A 26,237-nucleotide genomic window follows, 5' to 3' on the forward strand; every position below is an offset into this window, starting at 1 on the left:
TGGGGAAAAAAATCTCCAGTCACGCTTACAAGGTCTGTTTTGTCTGCGCCTCCCATCGCGGCTGTGGGAGGTCGGTGTTTTGGCAGCAGCCCGTGAAGGCATCACTTCCTGGGAAAGTGGGAGGTGAATGTTGTCAACGTGACGGTTCCAGGGGCAGAGAGAAGAGGGCAGAGACCCGTCGAGACGCACCGCCGCCGCCGCTCCGCTTCGTCTGTGCCGTCTGGACCCGCTGGAGAAGTGACCGGGGCGGGTGAGGGGAGGGGAGAGAGAGACCAGGCAGCCGAGCTCGGGATTCAGGGGGAACGATGGGAACAGGTCTCCGGACGTCTCCTCCTTTGTGCGCCTCCGGAGCCGCGCTATAGCTGTATGCGGCCAGGTCCAACTCACCGTGTTATTTTCTACACGTCCTCCGCTGTGGAGGCTCCGGCAGCGTTAGCTTAGCATTTAGCTGCCGCGGACAGAGTGAGACCCCCCCCCCACACACACACACAGGTACGGGAGAGGAGGAGAGGAGGGGTCGGTGACAAAGGAAGGTGGCGAGGGAACGATGCACCGGTTTCGGAAGTGGCTGTACAAGCCCAAGGTAAGTTGTCTCGGGTGTCCTCCCCGCAGCCTGTCATGTTTTCTTAATGCTTAGCTTCTTTTCTGTTTTTCATTTTTCGGACGCCGCTAGCCAGACAGCCCGTGAGTGAGGCTCGCTAGCCCCCGATCACTTCACACATCTGCCCGCTAACGTTAGCCCCCTTGCCTGATGTGACACTGTATCACTGAGCCCTTTGTTGTTGTTGTTGTTTTTGATAATGCTGCTGCTTTTGTTTTCATGCGCTAATCTGGATGTAACAGCTGGAATCTATACTGACTGACTTACGGCTGTTTACGTCTGACACTGTCACTCATCCTAGTTGGTGAAACAGATTTCATTGTTACATGTTGTTTGTGATGTCTTCATAATGATGATTTTATCATTCATAGAAAAAATGACAGTATGATTGAAATAATGTAAATCATATTTATTGATTTTAAAGTAAATAAGTCTATGGCATATTGAGGACTCAAGTTGAAAAATATTTTTTTCATTGTTAATTAATCTCCAAGTTAATTCCTCTATTCACTGATTTATTGTTGACTGTACAAATGTAGTATAATACCGAAAAAATGCTCATCACAATTTCTTTAAGCCAAAGAGAGCGATGTCCAAAGAGATTCAATCTGAGCTAGGCAATAAAACTATATCAACAATTATTGCCGTACAATTTTCATCAATAGCAATATAACAAAGGTTCAATATATATCGATATGTTGCTTATGCATTCTGAAAGTAGGCTGAGCAGGTTTAAGGCATAATTTAATTGATCCACCTCTGATTTGTAAAACCACAACCTTCACTCAAAACCACTCTTTACACTTAAAATAAGTACTAATGTGACATTTATCGTGATAATGATCAATATTGATAATTGTAACATTTTTATCCTGACATTATTGTTGGCCATAATTGCCTAGCCCTAGGTTTATTTTACAGTTAGCACATTACACAAACATAAGCTGCAGAACTGAGATGAAAATCGGAAAAAATTTAAGCTCATAAATGCCTGAAACGTTAATTTGTTGCATTGTTTCAACTCTGCAGCATTTGATTGTTGTTGATTGTTGTTTTTTTATTGTAAATTTCGGCCTAAATTGCACAAATGGTTGTCAAAAGCCTCAAAAACACATCAAATCAGATGCTGCAGATGTGCTGTAATTCCTTTAAATCAGGCTCACAGTGTGGAAACAGGCCTGACACAGCAGAGGAAGTATTGAAGGCTCGGTCGCCTTGTTAAATGAACAGTTTAATATATGTCGTCTGCAGCACTTTTTTGGACGAGTGAGTGTGAATGTTCTTGTTAACTAGTAGATTTTCAGGGAGAGCAGTTGTGAACGGCTCAATGTTGAACTCACTGAACTGTGTAAATCTGAGGCAGGCTGCGGATGATCAATATATAGTTATTTATTAGTGCTGCATCATTACAAAACATCAGCGGCTCTGCAGAGTAGTATGTAAATGAACAGTCACTAATTTCCTCATGTCCCCATGATGGACTGAGAAACTCTTCCGTGACAGAGTTAATTTTAATAAATATTATGTTGGTTTACAGCCTATATTTGCACCTCATCCTGTCCCTATACTCCCAATCATGCTCTTACAGAAATTAAGATTGCTATTAACTGGGAAAACAGTTTCAAGCTAATATTCCAGTTAACGCACTTTACAAAAGGACGCACACCACTTATACCACATGGTATTCTAATGCGGACCATATCTGGGGATGAGCACAAAACGGTTGGTGTTATCAACGGCAGAAGATTTGCATAAAACCACCAGGTTATTTTAAAGAAAATATCGAAATTCTCCAAACTTTCTTTACTTAACACTGAAGGTGTGACGTTCTCCGCTGTCGTCCACACATCCACGTTCAAAGTAAGAAGGCCTGAATAAAATGTCGGTGTGTTTAATGCATTGTATCTTTTCAGTATATTGGTATACGCGCTGCACATAAAAGGCTGACTTTGCAACATAACTGCTTTTCACGTCGAGTCCCTGAAGCATTTCTTTTTGTTTTATATAGAGACAGAGGAGAATATACGGCAGACAGACAGCCTGTTAAAAAAGTCAGAGTTGTGTTTCTTGGCACCGTAAATACAAGTTTGTCAGCATATACAAATGCATTGATAAGTCAGTTGCTGTTACAGCTATAATTTGAGCGTTTGCAACCGTCGGGTCAGACGAGGCTTAGATGAAAAACCTCTGATTATGTATTCTCCGCCTGCACTTCACCACACACACTCACCTGCGTCATTCCCCTTTTCTCTGTCAAACCGTGTGTGCTGTCACAGCGTTTTTCTGGCCCATTGTTGGGGTCAGGCCCAAGTGTTCGGGGGCTTCACCGGTGCATTGTCACATCCGTGAATGAGCTTCTGAGGAGCTGAGCTGTTACATCAGTGGCTTTTCTGCCGAATCACGGGCCGCAGTAGGAATTAGCAGAATTACACACCCAAGTCTGTGGGATTCAAATGACCAGTTCTGCCTCAAAGGAGCGAAGAGAAGAAGAGCGCGGAAAGCCTTGGTAATTATGGCGATCAGTATGAAAAGACAACAGTAATGAAAGGCTTCTGATCACGCTTATACTCCAATAACTGAACAGAAGCTAAGCTTGACAATGACATACATATGTTTGTGATCAAAATAGGTGCCCAACCTGCGTAAACTGGAATATATTGTTGAACACAGTGTAGTATTGTCATTTTTCATTAAGAGTGAGCTGTTTATTATTGAACTAAATTCCCATGGAGATAGAAAAGTGTCGAATCAGCATTCTCCCTTGACTGATGCGGAGCTATTCATATTTCCAGAGCTGCTCTTTACCTCCTCAGATAAGCCCTGTCAACTGAGGAGGACTTTTATTTGCCCCTGCTACACAATCCCTTCCCCGGGTGTTAGAGAGCAGTGTGCCACTCCGTGCATAATGTACCTGTATATTCTGCCTGGCTCTGTCGTCAAAGTGCAAGAATGGATTGTTCAGGGCTTCTGTAAGGATGTTGGGAAAGGAGAACTGTAAGTTAGGATACAGTGCTTTACAGTGGGATTTTTCACATTCCTTTTCGTCATTAAAGCTGGTTTAGCCGGTTTATGTGTCAGCAGTTTGTATTTATCTTCCCAAATGTCCACAATACCTAGACTTGTTCCAGGTGTTTAGCTGTAATTTACTGCTCATTGACCACACATCACTACTGTCCCAAACAAAGATGAGACCTGGCTCAGGTTTCCGAGCAGGCAAAATGGCCACTGTCTCCTCGCCTTCCATTCATCTGCTGTGAACTTGCTGAGTGACGAATGGCGGAAGAGGGACACCCGAGGAGGCTAAACCCTGTGATACTTCGTCCTCTTTTGGCTCATCGTTTCATCAGGCATTCACAAGCTGACCTTCAGCTCCACACCACCTCATCTGTCAGTGTGATGGGCTCGCAGCTCGCATCAGGCCGGGCGCGCTCACCTCCATCTGCAGGATGCTGCTAATTTGCCTTTCATTTCCTCCGCTCCCCTTCGGACAGTTTAGTGCGTGGGCAGCTGATGCTTTCTACACTCCTCCTCATCAAAATGTCAGATATCCCTACGTGCGTAACAATGTAGGCTCCTGGTGTAAGAGCATATGTCATATACCAGGGACTGACTACTTTGATAGTTCACTTGTGAACTTAAGAAAAATCTTGATTTGGGAAAAGTATAACAAATATGATATGGTGGAAGTCTCATCACTTGTGACCGTAACAAAGTTTTAAGTGCTACCTTTACATTTTTCTTGCGAATTCCAACTTTTTTCTTATGACAGTAAGTCATCATTTGTATCTATTGACAGTTTATTCTTATAAACTAATTGTTTTGGCTTGTTTTTAAGTGTGAAATATATGAAATGCTACGATATTGTTAGAAATGCCGTCACAGCTTCAGAAACAACAGATCAAATCCCAACAGCACTTAATTTAAGGCCAACAAAGATTTGATACGACTCAAAATTGAATGTAAACCCTTGAAATTTTTGTTTGGCTCTAAATAATAGTTTAACATCTTTTAAATCATTGTCAGCCCACCATAAAAGATGTTTTATAGTTGTTTGTCTTCATCATCAGAAAAGAAGAGTAGTCTTGTTGACAGCTGATGGTTTTAACAAAGCCCCCTAATATTACTCATGCCTCTGCTGCCAGTGTGGGCCCTACTCACAATGTATCCGTTGTACTTAATTTTGAAAATAAATATTCGTATGTGAAGAGGTGGGGATGACACATGGTTACAACAGCAGAAACGTCTAAATGTCGTATTACAAGCTGAATTAAATCTGGGTAGAAAGTGAAGTCTGTGTCATCAAATTTTCAATAATTGTTTTAAAAATCAAGGACAACCCACAACACATTTGAATTAACAATCTCTGATAATAGAGGTACATATTATGTTACAATCTCTGGAAATACCTGATAATTTTTTAGAAATTTTTTATATTTAGTTGTAGAGTTAAAGTTGTGATCTCCTGTCTAAATTCTCTCTTTGTTTATATGCCACCTATCATAATTGTATCAAAAAAAGTGATCTACAGACTGTAGCGGAAACAACAGTGAAAAAACTCCAGACAGACATTTTCAGATGTTCAATTAACCAATAAAAGCCCAATTCTTGATTGTTTAGGCTTCTAGTAGTTACCAGGTTAAAAAAGTAATCGCATCGAGTTGTGATGGGAAATGGGCATTTTTCACAATTTTCAATGATTAATCTAGTAGATAATCAGTACTTATCTTTTGGTATCAACTCATGTCATTCTATTGAATAATACCTTTGAATAGGAAAACTATTTATAACAAGAATGTAGATGATTTTTTCCCCCTGTAAATTCTAATAAGAGCTCCTCTCTTATAATGGGATAAAAAACTCTGTAGCAGTTCGCTAAACTGGTGAATCACGGCTGGTCATTTCCCCAGTGGTGGAATTGTTCCACTTCCGCAGAATATGACTGGCCCTGCCGTTGTCTCTTCATTTATCACTGCACCTTTTTTGTATGTGTATATTGCTAACGTGCAAGCATAAGAACCGAGAGAAAAGCGAAGCAATTAGGGGCTTGTCTTCGATGAGTGGATTGGCACCGAGTCGATGGAGGAGCAAACTGCTGAGCAGCCGCCAGTGTGGCTTCATATTTAGGCCCATGGCTGGAGATCTTTTAGGAAGTCCCATTCTGCTTACCCACCATGCGGTAATTGATTTGGTGTCAGCTGCGTGGATTTAGAGCGCTGACCCTAGTGCAGATTGAAACAGGCCTGGCGATTGAGGGCCTTTTTAAATTCATTGCAGGATTGGGGGGGGGGAAATCAGGGCTCGGTGTCCAAGGTGTTGGAAGGCGATGATTGAGGGAAAGTAGCTGTGGAAAGAGAGTGAGATTTAAAGGCGCCACAGAGAATCGAATGAGAGGCTGCACTCATTTTCCACACCTCGTTTGTGATTGGTGATGATAGCTATCCTCTTCCTCGCTATACTGTCACTGCTGATGAACATAAAACATGCAATCATGGTCCCTTTCGTCTATACTGCAAGTCGGACTGTTCTCAGCAAGAGCCAGAAAATAAAACGCTACCCTCCTGCTCTGGGCTCTTTCTTACAAACAAGAGAGGAAGGCAGGGAAATTAGAATTGGATGGGGAACAGTGGGCTTGTATTTTTGAGATTAGATTTTGGCCTTGGGGAAAGACTGCAGGACATAAGATGAGAGGATGTCTCTATCGCAGCACAAGTGTTTCTTCTAATTGAATTATAGGCCTTGTAGGGATGATTCGAAATCCTATACTTAATCAATTTGAACAAGAATGTATTATAAACATGATAATTTCCATCTAATGTTTTTAATATAAAGCAGTATAGATATTGCAGCTTTTATCAGCATTAGATATTATACATTTTCTGTCATGCTGCCGAAGAATGACCAGAAAATCATCAGTAATGTCGAACTTGAGCGTGGGAGCAAGAGGCATCTTTAGAAATATGTCACAAATGTGTATTATTAGCTGAGAATGAAAGTATAGGGTACTTGGTTATGTGATGTTGGTGGATTTTCCAGATACTGATACAGTAGTTTCTTCTCTTGCTCAAATATATATAGTGGGATGGATGCCATGAGACAAAATTAAGCTTTATAATGGATAAATCCCTGTTGAAGCTGCAACGATGTGCTTCTTATATTACTACAGTATTTATTTGTTTGGTGCTACTTATTTAATTCCACCCCTTTCAAGTTGAGGTGTCCGTAGTGTAATTACCAAACCAGTTCCACAAGCCTACAGACTTGTATCTCTGCAAACAGCTATCAGTGTTGCTGTGTTTGCCCACACACACACTGTGGCCATCAACAGCTTTCACTGTGTGTAATTTGTGACAGCCTGGGCCCTGCCAGCTCTCAGTCATGGTCCACAATATCCCATGTATGTGGACACAATTAACCTGACTCTGCGTCATGCTCATTATCAGCAGTGGTGAGGACGTGGGTGAGAATTGCACGGAGGTATCATGACAGTGCATAGGTTGGGTTTATTGGCTTCGCCAAGGAGGTTAGGGTTACTTTGCTGTTTATATGTCAGCAGGATTACGCAAATACTACTAAACTGATTTTCTCACTAAGTAATAAAGAGATAATTATGAGAAAGGAATCAGGCATATGGTTATAGGTGAAATTGTGAGCAGTTTTCACAAAAATGATGTGTATATATTTGCCTAATACTCTCAATACATATTTGCAATATGGTGACAATAGAGCCATTCAGCCTTGACTCTCGAGTGCCCTTGTAGTTTGAACTGTGTTTGTTTATCTGTTTGTTAGATTGTCAGCAGGCTTACTTTTACTACTTAATCAATCTTCATGACATTTTGTGGAGGGGTGGAGCATGACCCGAGGAAGAACTCATTAAATTGTGGGGTTAATCCTGACAAACGGGCAGATCTGGAAAAGTTTTGTTTACTTTCTTGAATATGGAGAGACCTTATTGGTGTTTTTGTGTAAAGGGGGAATGTTGCATCTCCATCTATCTTCAGGACAGACACGCTCCTTTCAAACAGACAAAATTCTCATTCCCCTCTGTATCCACGGAACTACAGCCAGTTCTAGATTGTATAATCAGATTATTTCTTGCATAAGAACTTCCCAGCAGTCAGTTTGAAGAGGGGTGTCCCCAGTTGTTACCACGACCATCACGCCTTGTAGCCACCTAAATCCTCTAGGCCCCACTGTGTGGCCTGTCCTCCTAAATCATGTGTCGGCCACATGCACAGGTCCAAATGCCAGATTAGGGCAGACCTTCAGAGAGGGGACAAGCAAACAGATTATGCCATCAGTCCAGATGGGCTGTCCACTCAGAATACTGAGTCAATGAACTGAGTTAAGCCTGATGTCTACTACGGATCCAGCTCTCAGCTCATTAGTGCAGGAAACCTCTTCGGCACTCTGTGATTAGTGCTGTTGATATAACTGCACGATTTTTAAACAGAAAATCTCAGAAAGTCTAAAAGTGCAACAAGAATTTTAAAAGATCTGAGTTTTTGCCTGAAAACTCAACAGCTCTGTATCTGCCGAAAACAACACAGGGCTGAGGAAAGAAACTCCTGATGCAAGCTGAACATGAAAGAAATGACTCAACACAAGTAAACCTGCTTCAGCACAACTCCACATTCTTAGAGAGATTATACTTTTTATTCTGCTAAACTTAATATAAATAATGGTTGAGTAAGTTCCCTTGTTTGTTACCAAAAAACGATTGGCTCACTCTTGCAGGGGCTTTTATGCTGAGCCCTGAATAATGAATGAGGTGATGAACTGTATCCGGCTGCTTTTTGGCCAGTCTGCCAACTGACTGGATGAAGCAGAGTGAACTGGTTTACCCTCCACAACATTTGCTTCTGATCCTTGGAAGGGATCCAGGAGGCACTGGAATAGAGTATAGAGGGCAGAGGCAAGGTTTCTCATAAGTCCCTTAAGTGGGCTCGGCGTGCATCCACTGATGCTATGGATGCCCATGAAGCATTAGCTGGGCAGCCTCTGTCGTCTGCACAGTCTGAATAGAAGCCCCGAATCAGCAGCTGAAGGAGAAAGCTGGCTCAGATGATGAAAAGTCACGGTAGCCCATCTCAGCAAGAATCGCACTGTCATCACCGGTTATTGATTCAATGTTAAACAAAAAGGGGACAGAAGAGGTCAGAGTTACTGTGGAATTACATTAATGAGGGGGTTTAACAGTAATTGTCACTCTGTGCGAAAGTATGAGAGCTTAATAGTCTGAGATGATGGGTTTCTGACCACAGTGGACAGAGTTTGTTTGAATCATCTCACAGAGAGGGCACCCAGGACAACCGACAGCGGGAGGATAAGAGGAGAGCGGCACGCCACAGGGGACAGGAGCCGAATCTGCTGAATCATTTCCTCCTCCTGCGCAAGGTAGAGCCGTCATCGGTGATGATGACACAACTCGCAAGTCCAGGAGGCAGATCTCCAGATGTTTACACTATGCACACAGCTAAAACAGTTTCAACAACCCCATAGGAAGGTGTTACTCTTAGCTCTTAATAAGATGTTTATCTTTTTTCCTTTTTTGTCACCTTTTTGAAAAAAAATCTCACTATATTATGGATATCATAGTTACAGAATATTGTTAAAAGCATTGTTTTTACCATTTACTCCATACTTCTTGAGTAAATGTCAAAGCCAAGACTGTGCTCTGTGTTAACCCGTGTTATGTAAGCAGATGTTTCAACATCACCACTGACTCATAGTCCATGTAACCGGGCAAATATTACCACCGGTGGCTTTAGATCTGAATCTCAGTCAGAGGATCAGTCTGTATTTCATGACTTTTAAGAGCCTCGTCTATCAAAGGCAGCTGCTCTAATGCTGGTCATGTAAAGCAATCTAATCATTTGTATGTTTTTGTATTTTATTGTGAAATATAGTATAAAACTTCCTAGTTTACTAAGTTAATAAACAGTATTTTTATCTTATATCAGGTGGCGTTCATAGTCCATTACCCTTTTTAGTCTTGGGCTCTTTATGCAAATATGAATTGCGCCAAATGTCCCGATAATTGGGTCTGGACACTTGCCGAAGTTTGCCTTTCAGATATGCAGAAAGCAGTAGGAGTTTGTTAGGATCAGATGTGATCACAACAACAGGAACGTTTCTGGAACATTCAGGTGAGGGATGGCGTCTGCTTAGAGCATGCAAGGCAGGATATGAAGTATAAATCTGGCGGCTGAAATCACATCGTCACCAGCATTGGACTTTATCGCCAAAATCTCTGTAATGTCTTTGTCTGTGTCTGTATGTGCAGTATGTCACCTCTTTTTCAACCAGAGATATTTGTATTCCTCCAGTTTCATGTCCATTGAGTGTTAGAAACGTCATCAACACTTTCACTCGCACGTCACTTTCCTGCTGCTTCCAGCATATGGGCTCACTCTGACATTTTACTAGGGGGCTGACGGGAAAATGTCTGGAGCAGCTGAACATTTGCATTTTCACATAAAACCCCTCCGGGATTAACATCCGGAAAATGTCCGGATTTCTCGGCATGACTGAAAACAGCTTTACATATTATCTTGAAATATCAGCTTCGTCAGTTGGTTCTGTTTGCTGCAGGAGTAACACCTGACATTTTCCCTGTAACTCCATACTTATTAAGAACTACTCTAAAAAGTCGCCTGTCAGTTCTGACTTACATCTTTCCCACCTTTCTTCTAATACTGGAAATACATTTTTAATCCATTGTTCACCCAACTTTTGAGCTCAGAAGCTGTCAAGTACCACTGCCTATCTAAAATTTAAATCGGCATGTCTTGAACATTGCCTGCCTTTGAGTTTCTCCCATGATGCAGTGGTGCAGGAATGTTCCCTCTTGTGTGAGGAATGCAGCAGGAGGAGGCTATAGGATGGTGTCTGTCTCAAACGCTTCTTTTCTTCCTCTGTCAGCGGTTGTTGCGTCTCGGATAGAAAAAGGTCCTTCACTGTCTCCCACTCCTGCTTCCTGTTTTGTCATCATGACATTTGTGTCAGAGTCTCGCTCACTCTTGTCCGGTCATATCTACGTCCTGACTGATGGCATCATTGCTTTTCTCATTGTTCAGAGAGCTTGGATGTCATATACATCAATTTGTGGTATCTTTGATTAATCCAGATTTCCTCTGTATTAACCTCCCATTAGCTTACGCATTGAAGAAACCACATAGTTGCTGTTATAGTAAAGCCAAATGAAGAAATGAGTATTGCTCTTTGGTTTTATTATTTGTCCTGCAATAATACTGGGGCTGTCTGTTCCTATTCCTCACAGATTGTTTATATATAGAGCATGTATGTGACCTTGATATGAAAGAACACTTGAGAAGATTGAAATATTATATTTGCCGGCCTGCTGTAATACACACTAGTTCTTTAGGGATTAGGTGCCTTCTGTGAATTGCTCCTCCAGTTTATTCAGCAAACATGACATGGCAACGACACCGAGAAACACACACATGAAAAGCAAATGCAGGAATCTTTGTAGACTTTGCTCTGAGGGATCAGATTTACAAGAAATGTGACAAAGTTGAGTTTGTGTCTGTGTCCAATCACCCTGTCCTATCATAGTAGCAAAATGCCTAGAAATGTCCCACTCTTGTGGTTAAGGATCTACAATACTTGGGACACATGCAGGAACTTATCATTATAGCTAAATGCCTTGAATTGTCCCACATTTGTGGTTAGGGATGTACAATACGTGGGACAATTGTAGGCACTTACCATTATAGCAAAAATGCCTAGAAATGTCCCGACCAATCAGAATGAGCCGGACACTTCTAGGCACTTATCATTGAGACAAAATGCCTAGAAATGTCCCACTCTTGGTGTAAGGGAAGAACAATACGTGGGACACTTGTAGGCACTTTACATAGAAGCAAAATGCCTAGAAATGTCCCACACTAGTGGTTACGGAAGTAAATTACTTGGGACACTTCTAGGCACTTGTCATAGTAGCAAAATGCCTAGAAATGTCCTGACCAATCAGAATTAGCATGAAACTTCTAATCACTTATCATTGAGACAAAATGCCTTGAATTGTCCCACACTTGTGTTTAGGGCTGGATAATACGTGGGACACTTGTAGGCACTTAACATTATAGCAAAAATGCCTAGAAATGTCCCGACCAATCAGATGAGCCGGACACTTCTAGGCACTTATCATTGAGACAAAATGCCTAGAAATGTCCCACTCTTGGTGTTATGGAAGTGAAATACTTGGGACACTTCTAGGCACTTATCATAGTAGCAAAATGCCTAGAAATGTCCCGACCAATCAGAATGAGCCGGACACTTCTAGGCACTTATCGTTGAGACAAAATGCCTAGAAATGTCCCACTCTTGGTGTTAGGGAAGTGCAATACGTGGGACACTTGCAGGCACTTTACACTAAAGCAAAATTCCTAAAATGTCCCACATATATAAAGGACTATACTAGTAGTTTTCACAATGTTCCAATACCTGCTTCCCATTTGCGCGGCAAATGTATCTACCGATTTGGTGCACATCTTTAAAGTGTATTAGTTTTATCCAAATAAAACCAAAATTTTCGTGGAAATCGCTACTTCTTCACTGCACCAAAACAGAAGTTTTGCTGTACTGCCACTGGCAAGTACTGTTGTTAGAGCAGCAAAGAACAAATGATTCCTGTTAGTGTAGCATTAGCAAGAGCTAGCTGAAATATTTGCTTGTCAAACGGTTAAACCGGAGCAAGGCCATAGACCGATGATAGCAATCATCACTTCATACAGAGTTAGTAGCATACAGCTGTAGAAATATATAAGTTGTTAAATTCTTTAAAACACTGGTATTGATTCGGTACTCAGAATCAGCCGATAGTCCAGGTAGTGAAATTGCCGAGGAGAAGGGAAAAATGGTTTCAGAACGTCTCTAATTATCACCCATCAAAATCACCCAACATGTTATTATTTCAATAAGGATTTAGTCTCTCACTGTGCCTTAATGTACGTCGTCCTACAAATAACCTTAAAACAATTTGTGAATATTTTTTCCTCCTCACAGAAATAATGCGACACCAGTACCCCAGGTTTATCTCAGTGTCGTCTCCTCACAGTCTCTTACATTATTAATGAGAGAGAGCGAGGGAACAGCACCATGTATTATAATCGGAGGGAGGAGGCCCGGGCCCACGGGGAGAGCATCACGCAACCGGAAGCGCTGCAAACTTTAGGGAGAATGTCCTGCGAGAGAGAGAGAATATTTTTGGTAAATACCAGTTTTCAGTTTGACTTTGTGAGAAGAACTTCCAGAAATCCGACGCTCTGCAGGAAATTGAGCCTGTTTACCAGCGTAGCTCGCCCCCTCTTCCAGTCATTCTGTCTTTTTAAGAACCTGTGCCGTCACTGGGTCCTTGTGGTTTGTGATGATGCACATCGGCATGTGGTCGCCATTTTCAGAACCATTAACCTTTGGATGGCATGAGGCCTCCTCAGAATGGTGTAAGACAAGAACATAGCTTGTTCTTGTCTTTAAAAAACATTATTTTAATCGTCCGGAAGATTGAGATCGATTATCTTGTATTTCAGCTGTAAGCAATGGTGTAAGCAATACGGATATTGAATTATGTTCTTTAAATTTTCCTTTGCCTCAGTGTCTCTTCCCTACCCTTTGTGTTGTGGCTGTACATGTGCTTAATTCAGCAGCGGAGTGATTTGCTGCGCTGTGCTGTTCCCCCCCACACTGAGGGGAGCATGGTGGAAGCTAATGACACAAATCCTTTACCGGGGCCGGGCTCTCTTATTAAACCTGCTCTTCTGGGGAGCTTTCACACTTTATTAACCTTCGTTAACGCCTCCTGTCAGGATTAATGCCATTTTTATATCAGTTACCTTCCTATACTAAATTTGGGTACCAGAACATCTCAACTAAAGGAAGACCAATCTGTTGGTTAGCTGGCCAATACAATGCCTAGATTACCTGATTTTGTTTTTGTTCCTACAGATTTTCTGTATTTTGCTGTATTATGCTGCCTTTCCTTGATGTCTTCCACTACATGTCTTTCTCTATCAGTTTATTTGCCTTATATTAGGTTTTATTTTACCAAAGCAGGTGACGTTTACTAAAAGAGCAACACTCCCTGCTGGCTACATATGATTGGAGTGGGTAGAATCTGTGCTTATAAATACTCGACCTGTTAACACCACAGTGCTGTAGTAGCACAGTGTTGTTGTTTCCAGGAGAGTCGGCTGAACATGGTGCGTAATTCATGTGTTGACTTGCCAATTCCACCAAAGCGTCAAGCTGTGTTTTCTAGAGATTGCAGCTGTCCATGCCTGACACTGTATTTCACTCATGCACAGCTCCGAACTGTGCACACAATAATTCCTCTCAGCAACACACATGAAAACTAGAATGGCATTCGGTAGAGAGCATACCTCCGCCAAGACCCAACAGTCCCCTTACAATACAGCACAATTAAACCGCACCAATATGCACACAATCAGTCCCTTAAATGTGCCTGATTTGTTTTTTCTCATTAAGATTCCCTGATTTATTGGGTCGTTTATGTTAAATAAACGACCCTATAACATTGAAAAAAAGTGATATGCTTTGATATTTTGTTATTTCCTCTGTAAATACTATTCTGTTTCGATAAGAGTCTGTGATTTGATGCGTTTGGGCATTGCCGATATATCAGTCGGTCTCTAGTTGGTATCATTTCTCATTAACAGCAACACGCGTATCTAATCTCACATTCACGTGTTGCCATGTGCTTCTCTGCAGAGGACGGACCCTCAGCTCCTGGCCCAATTCTATTACGCTGATGAAGAGCTGAACCTTGTGGCCACGGAGCTGGACAGCCTCGACGGCAGGAAGGACCCTCAGAGATGTACCCTGCTGGTCAACCAGTTTCGATCCTGTCAGGTCAGCAAGGAGAAACAAACACACACAAAGTCATCATTGTTATGTGTTTTTCATTTCACTTAATAGAGTTTATGATCACTGCTTATATTTATAAATCAATTCACTGTAAATTAAACAAAAGAACAGTCATTAAGTGAATTAAAGTTGGATCAAGACACATTAGTTATAAGGTTTATTTTGGTGCTTTTGTTAGATAGTGCCAGTGAAAGAGAGACAGGAAACAGGGTGAGAGGGAAGGAGAAAGAAACACAGTAAAGGGTCGGAATGGCCGGGAGTCAAACGGGGACATGCTGCTCATGGCGCAGGCACCTGTCGTACTGTATGTGCCACAACCATCCGGCCTGGCCTTGATCTGGTCGCCTCCAAATAGAGACAGATTAATCCCCAGCTTGGATTTGACTTTGATCCATAATTACATACATGTTTATTTGAGATGGTTTTTATTCTCATATTCACCTGGCTCGACCTTTGTGTCTAACTGGAAGCTAAAAATAGCCGACACCCTTATCTTCACTTACCGGATGCAGGTGTGACAATGTGATGATTGCGTTACCAAACAGCTTTGGCCGGGTTGTTGTATCCAGCAGGTTTGTTGATAATGTGAGATAAGTGGACTTTGTTTTGAAGCAGCCAGTGGACACACTCCTCTCGGCCTCCATAACACAGAGCCATGTGTCATGTGGGTCAATAGGAAATGTTTACAAGAGCAACTTCTTGAGAAAGAGCTGTTTTATTACTGTAAGTAAAGTGAAGTGAGTAAGTGTTGTGAAGAAGAATTTGTTTTGAACTCGAGTCTCTTTGTTGTAGCTTCTAAATGAAACACAAATTAAGAATAATAAGATATAGTAGATTATTGCAAACAGCAATACAGCTTTGAGTGTTGAGTACTGAGCTTTGAGATCTTTAAGAGTTCAGGGTTGGGAGGAGCTCTAAAGGTGAGTGAGGGCTGCTATGCTGCTTCATGCTGAGAGAGCTGGAGGTGGTGGTGGGAGGTCCTCATTTGGCCCGTTGTGCCTTGGCCCCCCCACCACCAAGGCACTCGGGGGGGAAAACCACTTAATAAGGTCAATGCTCGATCCCCGACTGTTCTGTCTCTTTCCCCTCCATCCCACCCTCTGCCAATCTGTCACCTTTTTATCTTCACTGTTTCTTTCTCTTTTAATTGTTCTCCTGCTCGTCTTCCTTTTTCAAAACTGTGTTCTTCTTTTCTCATGCTGAGAATTTTCAGAAGTTGTGAATGAGTAGCCCTCGTTAGGATTTGGTCTGCCCCTCATATCAGTGTCTGATTTATTATTATTTCACAAGCTGCAATAAAAATGTTTTACAGCAAACTCTCAGCACTTAGATGCTAAAAGAAGAGACTTAAACAGTCGCGTAGCTCATGGATTTTGGAGAATGAATTAAGCAGCACTATATCCCACATCCCAGAGGCCCCAAGAATAGAAGGCAAGTGCACCCAAGCCAAAATGTTGCACTTGAACCTGCCACTACAGCTATCAGCTCCTATTCATGGGCCTCTGTGGGGGTTGCTGGCATGCTACTCATATTATGTTGGCACGTCTGTTCTTACAGTGCTGCCTGCTGGAGCAGGGAAGTGTGTGTGTGTGTGTGTGTGTGTGTGTGTGTGTGTGTGTGTGTGTGTGTGTGTGTGTGTGTGTGTGTGTGTGTGTGTGTGTGTGTGTGTGTGTGTGTGTGTGTGTGTGTGTGTGTGTGTGTGTGTGTGTGGGTACGATGGATAAAGATTGAGTAAGATGGCATACACATGAGACAGAGGATGAGAAAAGGGGTCAGAGACAGACAGTGAAAAGAGCGAGAGAAAATAGAAGCTAGAAGTAGGTACTGCACCACAGCCACTGGCCCTGGATGACTGGGAACCAGCAGCAGTGAAGGTTATCACTCATGTCCCCTGCTGGGAGACGCTCGCAGACAGTGGGGTTGTACTCAGACTAGACCAGGACACTTGCGGGCAGCCATAAAGGAATCGGTGGTTAAGCTCTCCCTCTCAAACCTTTTTAATCTTTCTCCTCGGGGCGAGCAGAAAAAGACGCAGTGCTGTGCCTGACAAGATTACAGTGCACCATGCAGCTGTGGTTGACTGAAAGGCTCATTGTATGTCATTGTTACGGCTGCTGTACATGTCAGCGGCATATAAGTCTTGATTAGCTGTTTCTGCGTGTGATACTACATTTTCACTGCTGGAATTGTGGGCTTTAGTTGTTAAATGTTTATTGAGGGAGAATGAAGCTGTGAATCCCATAATGGTTTCATGTACTTCTCCAATCGTTTTCTTTTCCTCCTAATCGATGGTCCTTAAACGCTGTGATACAATGGCTTTATCAAAGAGTTGGAACTGAGATTAACCAACATTAGATAATCACTGCGGACACTGAGTTTTCAGGAACAGATTTTCTCTCACTCTTGTCCGTCCCTCCGACTAATTTGTTCAATTTGTTTTTCTGACACTCTTGTGCTCATCTGCAGGACAATGTGTTGAACATTATCAATCAGATCATGGATGAATGTATCCCCGACGACCGGGCCAACAGAGACTTCTGTGTCAAGTTCCCCGAGGAGATTCGTCATGACAACCTGGCAGGGCAGCTGTGGTTTGGGGCTGAGGTAATGTATTCCCTCCAGCATCAGTCTGTAGGAAAACAACTTTACTTAAGGCATAAACATACACATCAAAGTTAGCCTATTTCATTTTAACAATTGGTCTGTATCTTGATTGTCACGTGTGTCACTGAAACTGTAACCACCATTTTCTCCACTGAATCTTCTGTACAAGGCTAGAATATGTATCCTGTGCATGTCCCTGTGTAGTGTTTGGCTGCCGGCTCCATCATCATGAACAGGGAGATAGAGAGTATAGCGATGAGGCCTCTGGCTAAAGACCTCACTCGCAGCCTGGAGGAGGTTCGAAACATCACCAGAGACCAGGCCCTGAGAGATCTCAACTTGTACACGGACCGCATGAAGGACGCACTGCGACATTTTGACAGCCTTTTTGCCGAGTTTGAGCTCAGGTAAATTGAGGACAAGGGATTATTGGCGTTTGTAACAACAATATGAATTCACATTTCTCATCCTCTCAAGTATGTTTTTGATGCAAGTTTGCCAAGAAAACAAAACCTGAAACCTGTGAATGTAGTTATATTCCTCCTCCTTCTCTTGTGTTGCCAGTTATGTGTCAGCCATGGTGCCTGTGAAGTCTCCCAAAGAATACTATGTACAGCAGGAGGTGATTGTTCTCTTCTGTGAGACTGTGGATAGGTGAGGGCACAGAGGCATAAACAGATACTGACTTCATCTGGATTGAACCAGAATCTAAATAATATGCAAAGTGTTTTCATTTAATTGTTGTGCCTTCCTCTGTCTGTCATGTCAGGGCTCTGAAACTGGGCTATCTCACACAGGACATGATCGATGACTACGAACCTGCACTGATGTTTACAATTCCCAGACTAGCCATTGTGTGGTAAGTGTTGCCCGTCCTCTCCAGTCTCCCGCCCACCTCTTTGTTGTCTACTCTTTCCAAGCCTCTTACAGAAATTTAAACATATTTTTAGTGGGCTGATTGTGTATTCAGAGGGGCCTCTCAACCTACACCGAAAACCAGAGGACATGTCGGAGCTCTTCCGGCCTTTTCGCACTTTACTTAAGAAAATCAGGTACAATCCATTAAGATTAAACATCACACATATTTTTTCCTCACGTATTACTCTTTTTTTTTTTTAAACTACCATATGATGCCTTTGCAGAGATCTGCTGCAGACCCTGACTGAAGAGGAGTTGGTTTCGCTGGAAAGGAACCTGTGTATCTCTCAGGATGGGGAATTGTCCACAGACCAGGAGCTGGCTGCGAACAGTGAACCAGCACCGATCCAAGAGAATCAGTCATCCTGCAGCAACGCTAATGACACCTCCAACGGGGAGAATGAGGGGGAGCAGGAGCATCTGGCTCTGTATGTGTGTCCCAGCCAGGAGGAGGAGCTGGCGGAAGTGGAAAAGGGCTGGGAGCAGGTGGAGACGGAGAGGGGAGAGGAGGAGCGGGAACAGGGCCTGCTTTGCGAGGAGGCTGAGGAGGCTGAGCTGGCCTGCTCCATGCAGTACGACGAGGAGGAACTGGAGCAACTCAACATGATGGTGTATCTTGTTGGAGACGAGATGTCCACCCTGCTGTCGCCACCCAGCCAGGGTCAGTCACCAGCCCGGAAACCAAACAGAGGTGAGGATGGAGGCTCCAGTGGGGCTTCCAGCACTGACACGTCTCCCTGCCGCAGGCTTCTGGTGAGCCGGGGAAGGACAGGCATCTATGTAGAGGAGGAGGACAGGGTTTTCTTCATGGACGACCTGGATGCAGGCGGAGAAAACATCACCAGCATTTCAAAAGATGCCTGTAGTTGTGTCTCCTCTCCTTTAAAAGCACCAGACTCTGCGCGTCCCTTGCAACGCAAGCTGGGACAGCGGCCAGACTTAGTAGGGAACGGCTGGTACTCTGAGACCCCATCAGAGCAGCCATGCCCACAGCCACGCAGTCAGAACACACTCTGTCACAACGCAAAGATCCCACCATGCACCACCGCTCCTGGCTCAGAGCCTTTGCCTTACACAAATGGGTGGGAGATGGGTTTAGAGGGGACAGCTTCTGAAACTGCAGAGGTCATCGCCCACCGTATGGGTGGGATGAAGCTGTCTGCCACTGTCATCTTCAACCCTCGCTCCCCGAGCTTGACAGAGCTGGCCGTGGACAAGCTGCTGCTTCAGCGGCCCACTCCCTCTGAAATTGAGCCCTGCAGCCCTCTGGTGGCCACTCACTGCCTGCTTAACTCGTGTGTTTGCTGTGGGAGCTGTGAGGATGGCCACGAGGATGCCATCACCACTGAGACCACTGGACTCAGCTTAGGGATCGCTCTGGGATTGGACAAACACTCTAAGAATGCAGTCCCCAGCACCGTCATCCAGTCTGCTGCATGTATGCTGCCCCCACGAGGTCACGAGCCTCACAGTAAGGGGGAGCGGACCGAGGTGACTCCACCTTCTGCAGAACCGCTGGTAGAGGATTCAAACTCCCAGTTCTGCGGGACGTGCCTGGTGTTGGCTCCAGGGCCGGGGCATCACGCTCAGGACTGTAGGTCCAGTGGAGGGGATGGAGCCTCTTTGTGCAACAACCAGATGAGGACAGAAAAGAGGCAACAGGCCAGTGGAGGCCGACAGAGGGATAAGGAGGTGGATAAAGATAAGCCAGGATGTAAAGAGAAGAGGGACACCAAAGACGACAGCAGAAGGAGCTCCAGGTATGCCATATGCCTTAAGTAATTTTTTTACTGTTTTTTTGGTTGACATCGGAGTAACCTTTCCTCAAGTTTTCCTTTTTGAAGCATGAGCTCCACGTATTTTGATTTATTCCACTGTTGTGTTTGTGTATTCGTAATTTATTCTGTACTTGGTTTTATTTTGTCATATTTCACTATTTATTTGGTTGTTTTTAGTCTCCAGAACTCTCCCCTCAGCTCTGTGTCAGGTAGTGACTGTGAAAGTGTGTCGGTCACCACATGTAGTCTGTCGAGCAGCGCATATACGCCCAGGTAATTAATCACTCATGAAAAGTGTCATGTTTGTGAGTGTCTCATCTCGCCCACACTCTGACGTTTTACTGACTAACTGAGTCTTTGTGTGAATGATAAAAATATGTCTTTGTTCATTTCCAGGCTTTATCTCGTCTTTGTTCAGATTGATTGAAGTGTCAGTCACTTCTTCCCTTATGAGTGACAGATGGCAACTTTAATCTGTCTCCTCTGTTTGACTCTAGATTTACTTATTTATATTTAACATTACAAACATAACATGTGTGTGAGTTTGTTGTTGAAATAGCCAGGATTTGGTTGCTCTCTTAAAGGTGCGGAAGTTTGCAGTAAATTTCCAGTGATCAGGTAGTGAGTTCCAGCCTTGCTCCTTTCACAGAAATGGCTGATCTGAGCAAAGGATGTTTTATAGAAGGAAGCCTTACAGTTGCCACTTGAAGGGGCACTCTGGTTGATCTACTGCAGCTCTAGTGACAGGATGTATTTACAGAGAGGCTGAGGAGCAAGGCCAGTCACACATTTAGATAAACACTCTACATAATGAAAGACGGTGAAGTTAACTAAACTTAAAACTTTGTATTTACTGAAAAGGCGGCAGTGATTGTACCTTAATTTTACTAAACCTGTGTGCGAGTAGTGATCTCTGTGTGAATGCAGCATGGTTAAAGATAATAGCAGAGATTTACAGTGTGCTTAAACATTTTAACTGTCTCCTCAGACCTTTTGTGCTCATTCTACTAAAGCACTACTAATTTTTAATCAGATGGTGGGTAATATCCAGGGAGTGGATTATGCATTTTCTTAATTTTCACGTACACAATATTCTGGATTCATCTTAAATGTTTAGAGAGGAATTCTGTTATTGGTGAAATATAAATGGAATATGCTAATAGTGGATGCACATGTGGGAAAGAAGATATGACAATCCCTCCCTTGTTCCTCATCACTTCCACCAGCCCTGCGAGTAGTCTGACTCCCAGCTCTGGGACCTCAGAGGACCCAGACCATCGAGAGATCCAGCTGGCTCTGGAAGACGCCAAGGTGGCCGCCAGGAACAAAATCCGATCCCGCTTCCACAGCAGCAGTGACCTGATCCACCGTCTCTTTGTTTGCATATCTGGTAAACGTTCCTTGTCTCTCTCTCTCTTAGTCGCCTTCCTCTCTGCTTATTTATCTGTCTTTATCAATTTATCACTAATATCTATTGTGTATGATGCAGGTGTTGCTGATCAGCTGCAGACCAACTATGCCAGTGACCTTCGCAGCATCCTGAAGACTCTGTTTGAAGTCATGGCGACCAAGTGCGAGGTGGGAGACGACGATAAGCAAAAGAAAGGTAAGACTCATGTCTTGGAAATATGTGATACACTGTATTTCCATTTGAAATATAATGGGTAAATGGACTTCTGTAGTCTTAGTAACCACTCAATGCGCTTTACAGTCCTCATGTAATTCATACACAATTCATACTCATACAGCACTTCTATACCCGGAACTTTTCCTCTCCACTCATCATTCACACACTACCAGGGGCAGGGTGGTTCTGGGTCTTGCTCAAGGACACTTTTGCATGCGGGCTCCATTAAGACGCAAGGGATAGAACCCCCAATCTATTTGTTAGTTCTGCTCTAATTCTGCTCTACCTCCTGAGTCTGTGGCTCCAACCTCACTGCAACTAAAAAGTAATGTAATATATCTTCAACTGCCTCGTACTGACCCATATTCTGTCTCACTAAACTTTACAAACCTAGAATGGCATTCAGTAGAGCTCCTACCTCCACCAAGGCCAAAGAGTCCGCTTATGAAGACACAATTTAATTCACAAACTCCTGATTATTATTTGGATCTGCAAGATATCACACAACATGGATGATTTTTTCGAAATCAAGATCCATGAACTATTCCTTAACCGTAACCCTAATAATAAAGAAATCGTGGATTCGCCACCCGGTCATGATACGTTAATTTAATTCTATCTCACATCCACCCCTCAACAAATGTTCATATAAACCGGTTAAGTTGTTTTGATCTAATCCTGCTTACAAACTGCTTGCTTAAAATAGTCATCCGTTCAGTTTCAGCTCTGTGTCTCTTATCTAAGAATAATGCAAAGTCAAATTTCTTTAAAATGAATCCATGGATTCATCAAATTATTCTTTGGGTATTATTTGTTGTTGTGCCACTATAGTGGATGAAATGTCTTCTTCTGTGGTGTGCAGCAGGTCCTGTGCTGCATAGTGCTGTGCTGGAGGACTGTGCTCTCTGTCAAGAGACCATTTCTTCATCTGAATTGGCAGCCAAGGCGCGAGAAGGCCAGTTTGAAGGTCAGCAAAACTACTCACAGTTTAGTTGAAATGTGAGCCCGTTCATTTTTCTCCGCTTCCTTCAGCAGCCCTGCTCGGTGTTGACTGTTTCTGTTTTGGCTCTGTGCAGACCCTCCTGACTGGGTCCCTGATGAAGCCTGCAACTCCTGCATTGCCTGCAAGGCTCCCTTCACTGTCATCCGCAGGAAGCATCACTGTAGGAGCTGTGGAAAGGTACGATTACTCTCTTCCTGTCTGAGGGAGGGTAGGTGGCAGAATATCCTGTTGATTGTGTTGTTACTGAAACAGATGACTAGTCACCAACATTATAAGCATTCGGACATTGACTGATCCATTGTATCCTGTCTCATTTCAGATATTTTGCTCTCGCTGCTCCTCCCACTCGGCACCATTGCCCCGGTACGGCCAGGTGAAGCCCGTCAGGGTGTGCACACACTGCTTCATGTTCCATGTCACGCCCTTCTACAGCGACAAGGCCAGCATCTGACCTCATATTTTCTAAGAAAGCACACAGTCCACCACATTAAGATCATATGCAACACACAGATCCACAGCTGTGTACAAAGCAAATGCTACACTGCTCTGGTCAACTTAAATGGTCGTCGTTGTTCCTGCTAAGCAAGGCTTCAGAGTAAGGCCATTACAGACGACAGAGCAAAGAGACCAGTCCCCAGTGTTGACGATGAGATCTGTTTCTGAGAGATGTTGGCGCCTCAGTGGGAACCACAGGGTTGGTTTTCTGTGCCCAGACAATGCAAATGGTTCACAAATGCCTGTCTTGATAATAGAGTTGCAACAAAAGAAAGGGAATGAACGGGCAATAACACATTTGGTACTGGTATTGTGCAACAGTCTTCTGTAGCAGTTTGCAACACAACATCAGAAACAAACACTTAGTTTTTTGTTGCTTAAGGTGTAAATGAAAGGACTTGTGAAATATTTTCCTATTCTTTAGCGAGCTTCCTACATTTGTGCCAGAGCTCCCTCGGGACTCGGATTACTCAAAAGAATGTAAATCACAATAACAATGTAAATAAGGATAATTCTGGTAAGAGCCACTCTAAAATGTCTCCAGTAAATGATTGCTAAGTATGGGGACTAGAAACCAACCTTCACCAGGCTACTAGTCACAGTAAAGCAAAAATGAAAAACAGATGGCTTTTATATTGAGATTCCTTCATGTGTAATGTCAATGAATGTGTAATTTTGAACCACTTTTAGAAATGAATCTAGGTTCCATCAAGGACTGTTCAGCTCTTGATGGTGATGGGCTGTGCCCATTGCTTTTACAGTTGCACCATGGCATGTTAAGTTTTCTCCGGGGTCTTGAAGTCCCCCTAGTGGAGAGTTTTCCTCTCTTCACTCAGTGCTGTCATCACCATGATGAGAACAAATGGTTTTTAACCATCAGCCTTTTCAGGGGCTTGCCTACAGGCCAATTATTGCCCTATCGATTTTCCCTTCCTCACACTTATTATAGTGCAATATTACTATGAACTACAGTGGCTCTGCACACTTTACAGATCATTTGCTGTTTGAATTGTAGTTCTAGGCCTTTTCTGCAGAGCGAAGCTGTGCTGAATTCTGTTTACACCCAGTTATTCCCATGTTTGGCTCCGGTGGTACTGTCGGGCTGGAACAAATATTCGGTTTCCAGAAAAAGAAGATTTACATCTGACTTCCTTTCTGCTCTTGAATCTGCTTCCTCTTATCCTCCACGCTCTTAACATCCATCTGAACGGTTTGCAGTGACCAGTCAAACAGCAACAGTCTGATATCACGTTATGTCCATTCTGCTCTGACTCTAAGCAGTTTCTCAGGCTTTACATCATCCGAATTACTAACTACTGTTGGATCAATCTTATTTTCGTCAAATAACTCATTAACTCACTTTGAAATGGTATGTTGTTTTTTTCTTTCATAAAGAACAAATATAATGTATGAAGCTGTAATTACTTTTATGTAAAAGAAAGAAAATAAGGAATCATTATCATATTAAATTAAGGGGCAATATCCTATTATTATTTCAGAACATGGTCTTATTTTGTAAAATTCCAGTACATTTACATGATGAAAGCTGTGTAAAATATTCAACAAACAAATAATGTTATATAGTTTTAAATGACATGTATATTGAAATAAATTACTTTTCCTGTTTGAAAAATACTGACTGATACTGTCTCCTCTGTACTTCCTCAGGAAATATCTGAAACGTGAAATTTCTGCCTTGAAACGTGTCAAAAGATTTGCTATCCTGATTTATCAACCTACTGAATATTATAGTCCAATATTCAAACTTTTAACGTCACAATGAGATATATCTTCACAAGCTATGAGATGGGTTTGAATTCATTTATCAACAGATTAGACTGTAGATACCAGTTTCTCCCGGTTTATAGATTTAAGAAATTAAGCTCAAAGGTGACTTTGTTTGTCCCAGACCACAGGAATATTATTTCTTTAAATTGATTGCAGAACCAGAGCACACACTTCTATTAAATTTGAGTTTATTTTTGATTTGAATATTAACTGATTGTATGTTCTTTAAAAATTCACACCCTGGGACTATTTTAGCAGCAATTTATCTACGTATGTTTCCTGCCACTTCAGTCTGAGATGTGGGCTGACCCATCTGATGAGCTACACAAAGCTTAACTGAATTTTATCAGGAACTATAGTGACACATTCAGAGTTTCCATATTGTTCAAGGGACACTCTAATGGTTTCACAGAGAACGGTTAGTCATTGAGAGTATTCAGCCTGTGAAAACTTGTGTAACGTTTTCTGTGGCTCTGACAGAAATTGTGTGAAGAGATACAGGATTTAACAGAAATGTGTGTGTAAATTATCCCTGAATTTTATGGGAATGCAATACAAAACAGACGTGACCCTACTTACTACGACCTTTTTTACTAGCAAAGGAAAACGTATTACGTTCAAAGACTCCAAAAATCCCTTTGACAATGTACCAAACCATTTCAGATGTGTTTTCTGTTAACTGGTTACAAAATTACTGCTGTGAGTGCTGGATTAGAGGCAAAAACAACAGCTCTGCTTTTAACATCGAATGAGTTTAAATCTCTGCTGTCATGAAGGGGAAATTATCTGGTCTACGTGAGGTCCACTAGGTGGCGGCAAATGTCTATAGATAGGCATAATGGTATCCATCCGTTCAGTTCAGCCCTGAACCGTATGTTATTATGTTTACACCTAAATATCTAAAATTTTGGGCATGGTTTCAGCAGCAATTTATGACTTTAATGACAATGATAATGATAATAACGTAATTTATATCTTACCTTTTAAAACAGCTGTTGAGAAGGGCTTCGCAGAGAACTAAATCAAAACACAATACAACAGGCAAAATAATACAATAGCATTTAAAATCAAAGAGAGCTCCATGAATACATAATCTAAAATTAAAGATATAAAATAAAATAATACAACATCATTTCTTATTCATCTATCCCTCACTGATCAGATTTCCACCTGTGGTATAACTGTTGGTCCCTGTTGTGTTCACATGTGATGTACTGCTGGTGTCTTTGCCTCTAAACCTGATTTTAGCCTTGCTTCACTATGTTGCATTGGTGTTTGTATCTCGTCATCAGATTTGAACGTTTGATTTTACTTTAATTATTTATGTGATAATTGTAAGGTGTTCTTTGGGTGTCTACAAATGGCAAAAGGTGAAATAACGTTTCTGATTGAATTAATGGTAATTAATAGCAAAAGGAAAGGATTAAGAATCATAAATAATAGCAGAAAACTACTACGTAAGCATTCATTTTATAGTAAATAATGAGTTAATAATGAGAAAATTTGAGTGTGCAA

The 26,237-nt window shown here is 42.4% G+C and overlaps 1 protein-coding gene across 3 annotated transcripts; it reads left to right on the forward strand.

The window, feature by feature from the left end:
• Window positions 1–191: 191 nt before the first annotated feature.
• Window positions 192–24,567, forward strand: zfyve28 (zinc finger, FYVE domain containing 28). Of its 3 annotated transcripts, none has more exons than XM_053433944.1 (14): window positions 193–583; window positions 14,354–14,494; window positions 16,976–17,113; window positions 17,318–17,520; window positions 17,678–17,767; window positions 17,883–17,972; window positions 18,064–18,165; window positions 18,256–19,791; window positions 19,987–20,082; window positions 21,036–21,199; window positions 21,299–21,415; window positions 22,299–22,403; window positions 22,513–22,616; window positions 22,759–24,567. In XM_053433944.1, the coding sequence occupies exons 1-14, from the start codon at window positions 548–550 to the stop codon at window positions 22,888–22,890; spliced, it is 3,054 nt and encodes a 1,017-aa protein (XP_053289919.1). In that variant the 5' UTR covers window positions 193–547; the 3' UTR covers window positions 22,891–24,567. The 3 variants fall into 3 exon arrangements, with proteins under 3 accessions (XP_053289921.1, XP_053289919.1, XP_053289920.1); XM_053433945.1 differs by having other exon boundaries at window positions 22,302–22,403; XM_053433946.1 differs by lacking the exon at window positions 19,987–20,082 and having other exon boundaries at window positions 192–583.
• Window positions 24,568–26,237: the final 1,670 nt, after the last annotated feature.

Source organism: Pleuronectes platessa, chromosome 11 (genome assembly GCF_947347685.1).
Source record: "Pleuronectes platessa chromosome 11, fPlePla1.1, whole genome shotgun sequence".
NCBI classification, from domain to species: Eukaryota; Metazoa; Chordata; class Actinopteri; order Pleuronectiformes; family Pleuronectidae; genus Pleuronectes; species Pleuronectes platessa.

Bases quoted from the DNA above. Each gene is read 5' to 3' on its own strand.
- zfyve28 (XM_053433944.1), top strand. From the start codon at position 548: ATGCACCGGTTTCGGAAGTGGCTGTACAAGCCCAAG. The intron at 17,114-17,317 runs GTAATGTATTCC...GTCCCTGTGTAG, and splicing joins AGCTGTGGTTTGGGGCTGAG to TGTTTGGCTGCCGGCTCCAT. The intron at 22,404-22,512 runs GTCAGCAAAACT...GGCTCTGTGCAG, and splicing joins GCGAGAAGGCCAGTTTGAAG to ACCCTCCTGACTGGGTCCCT.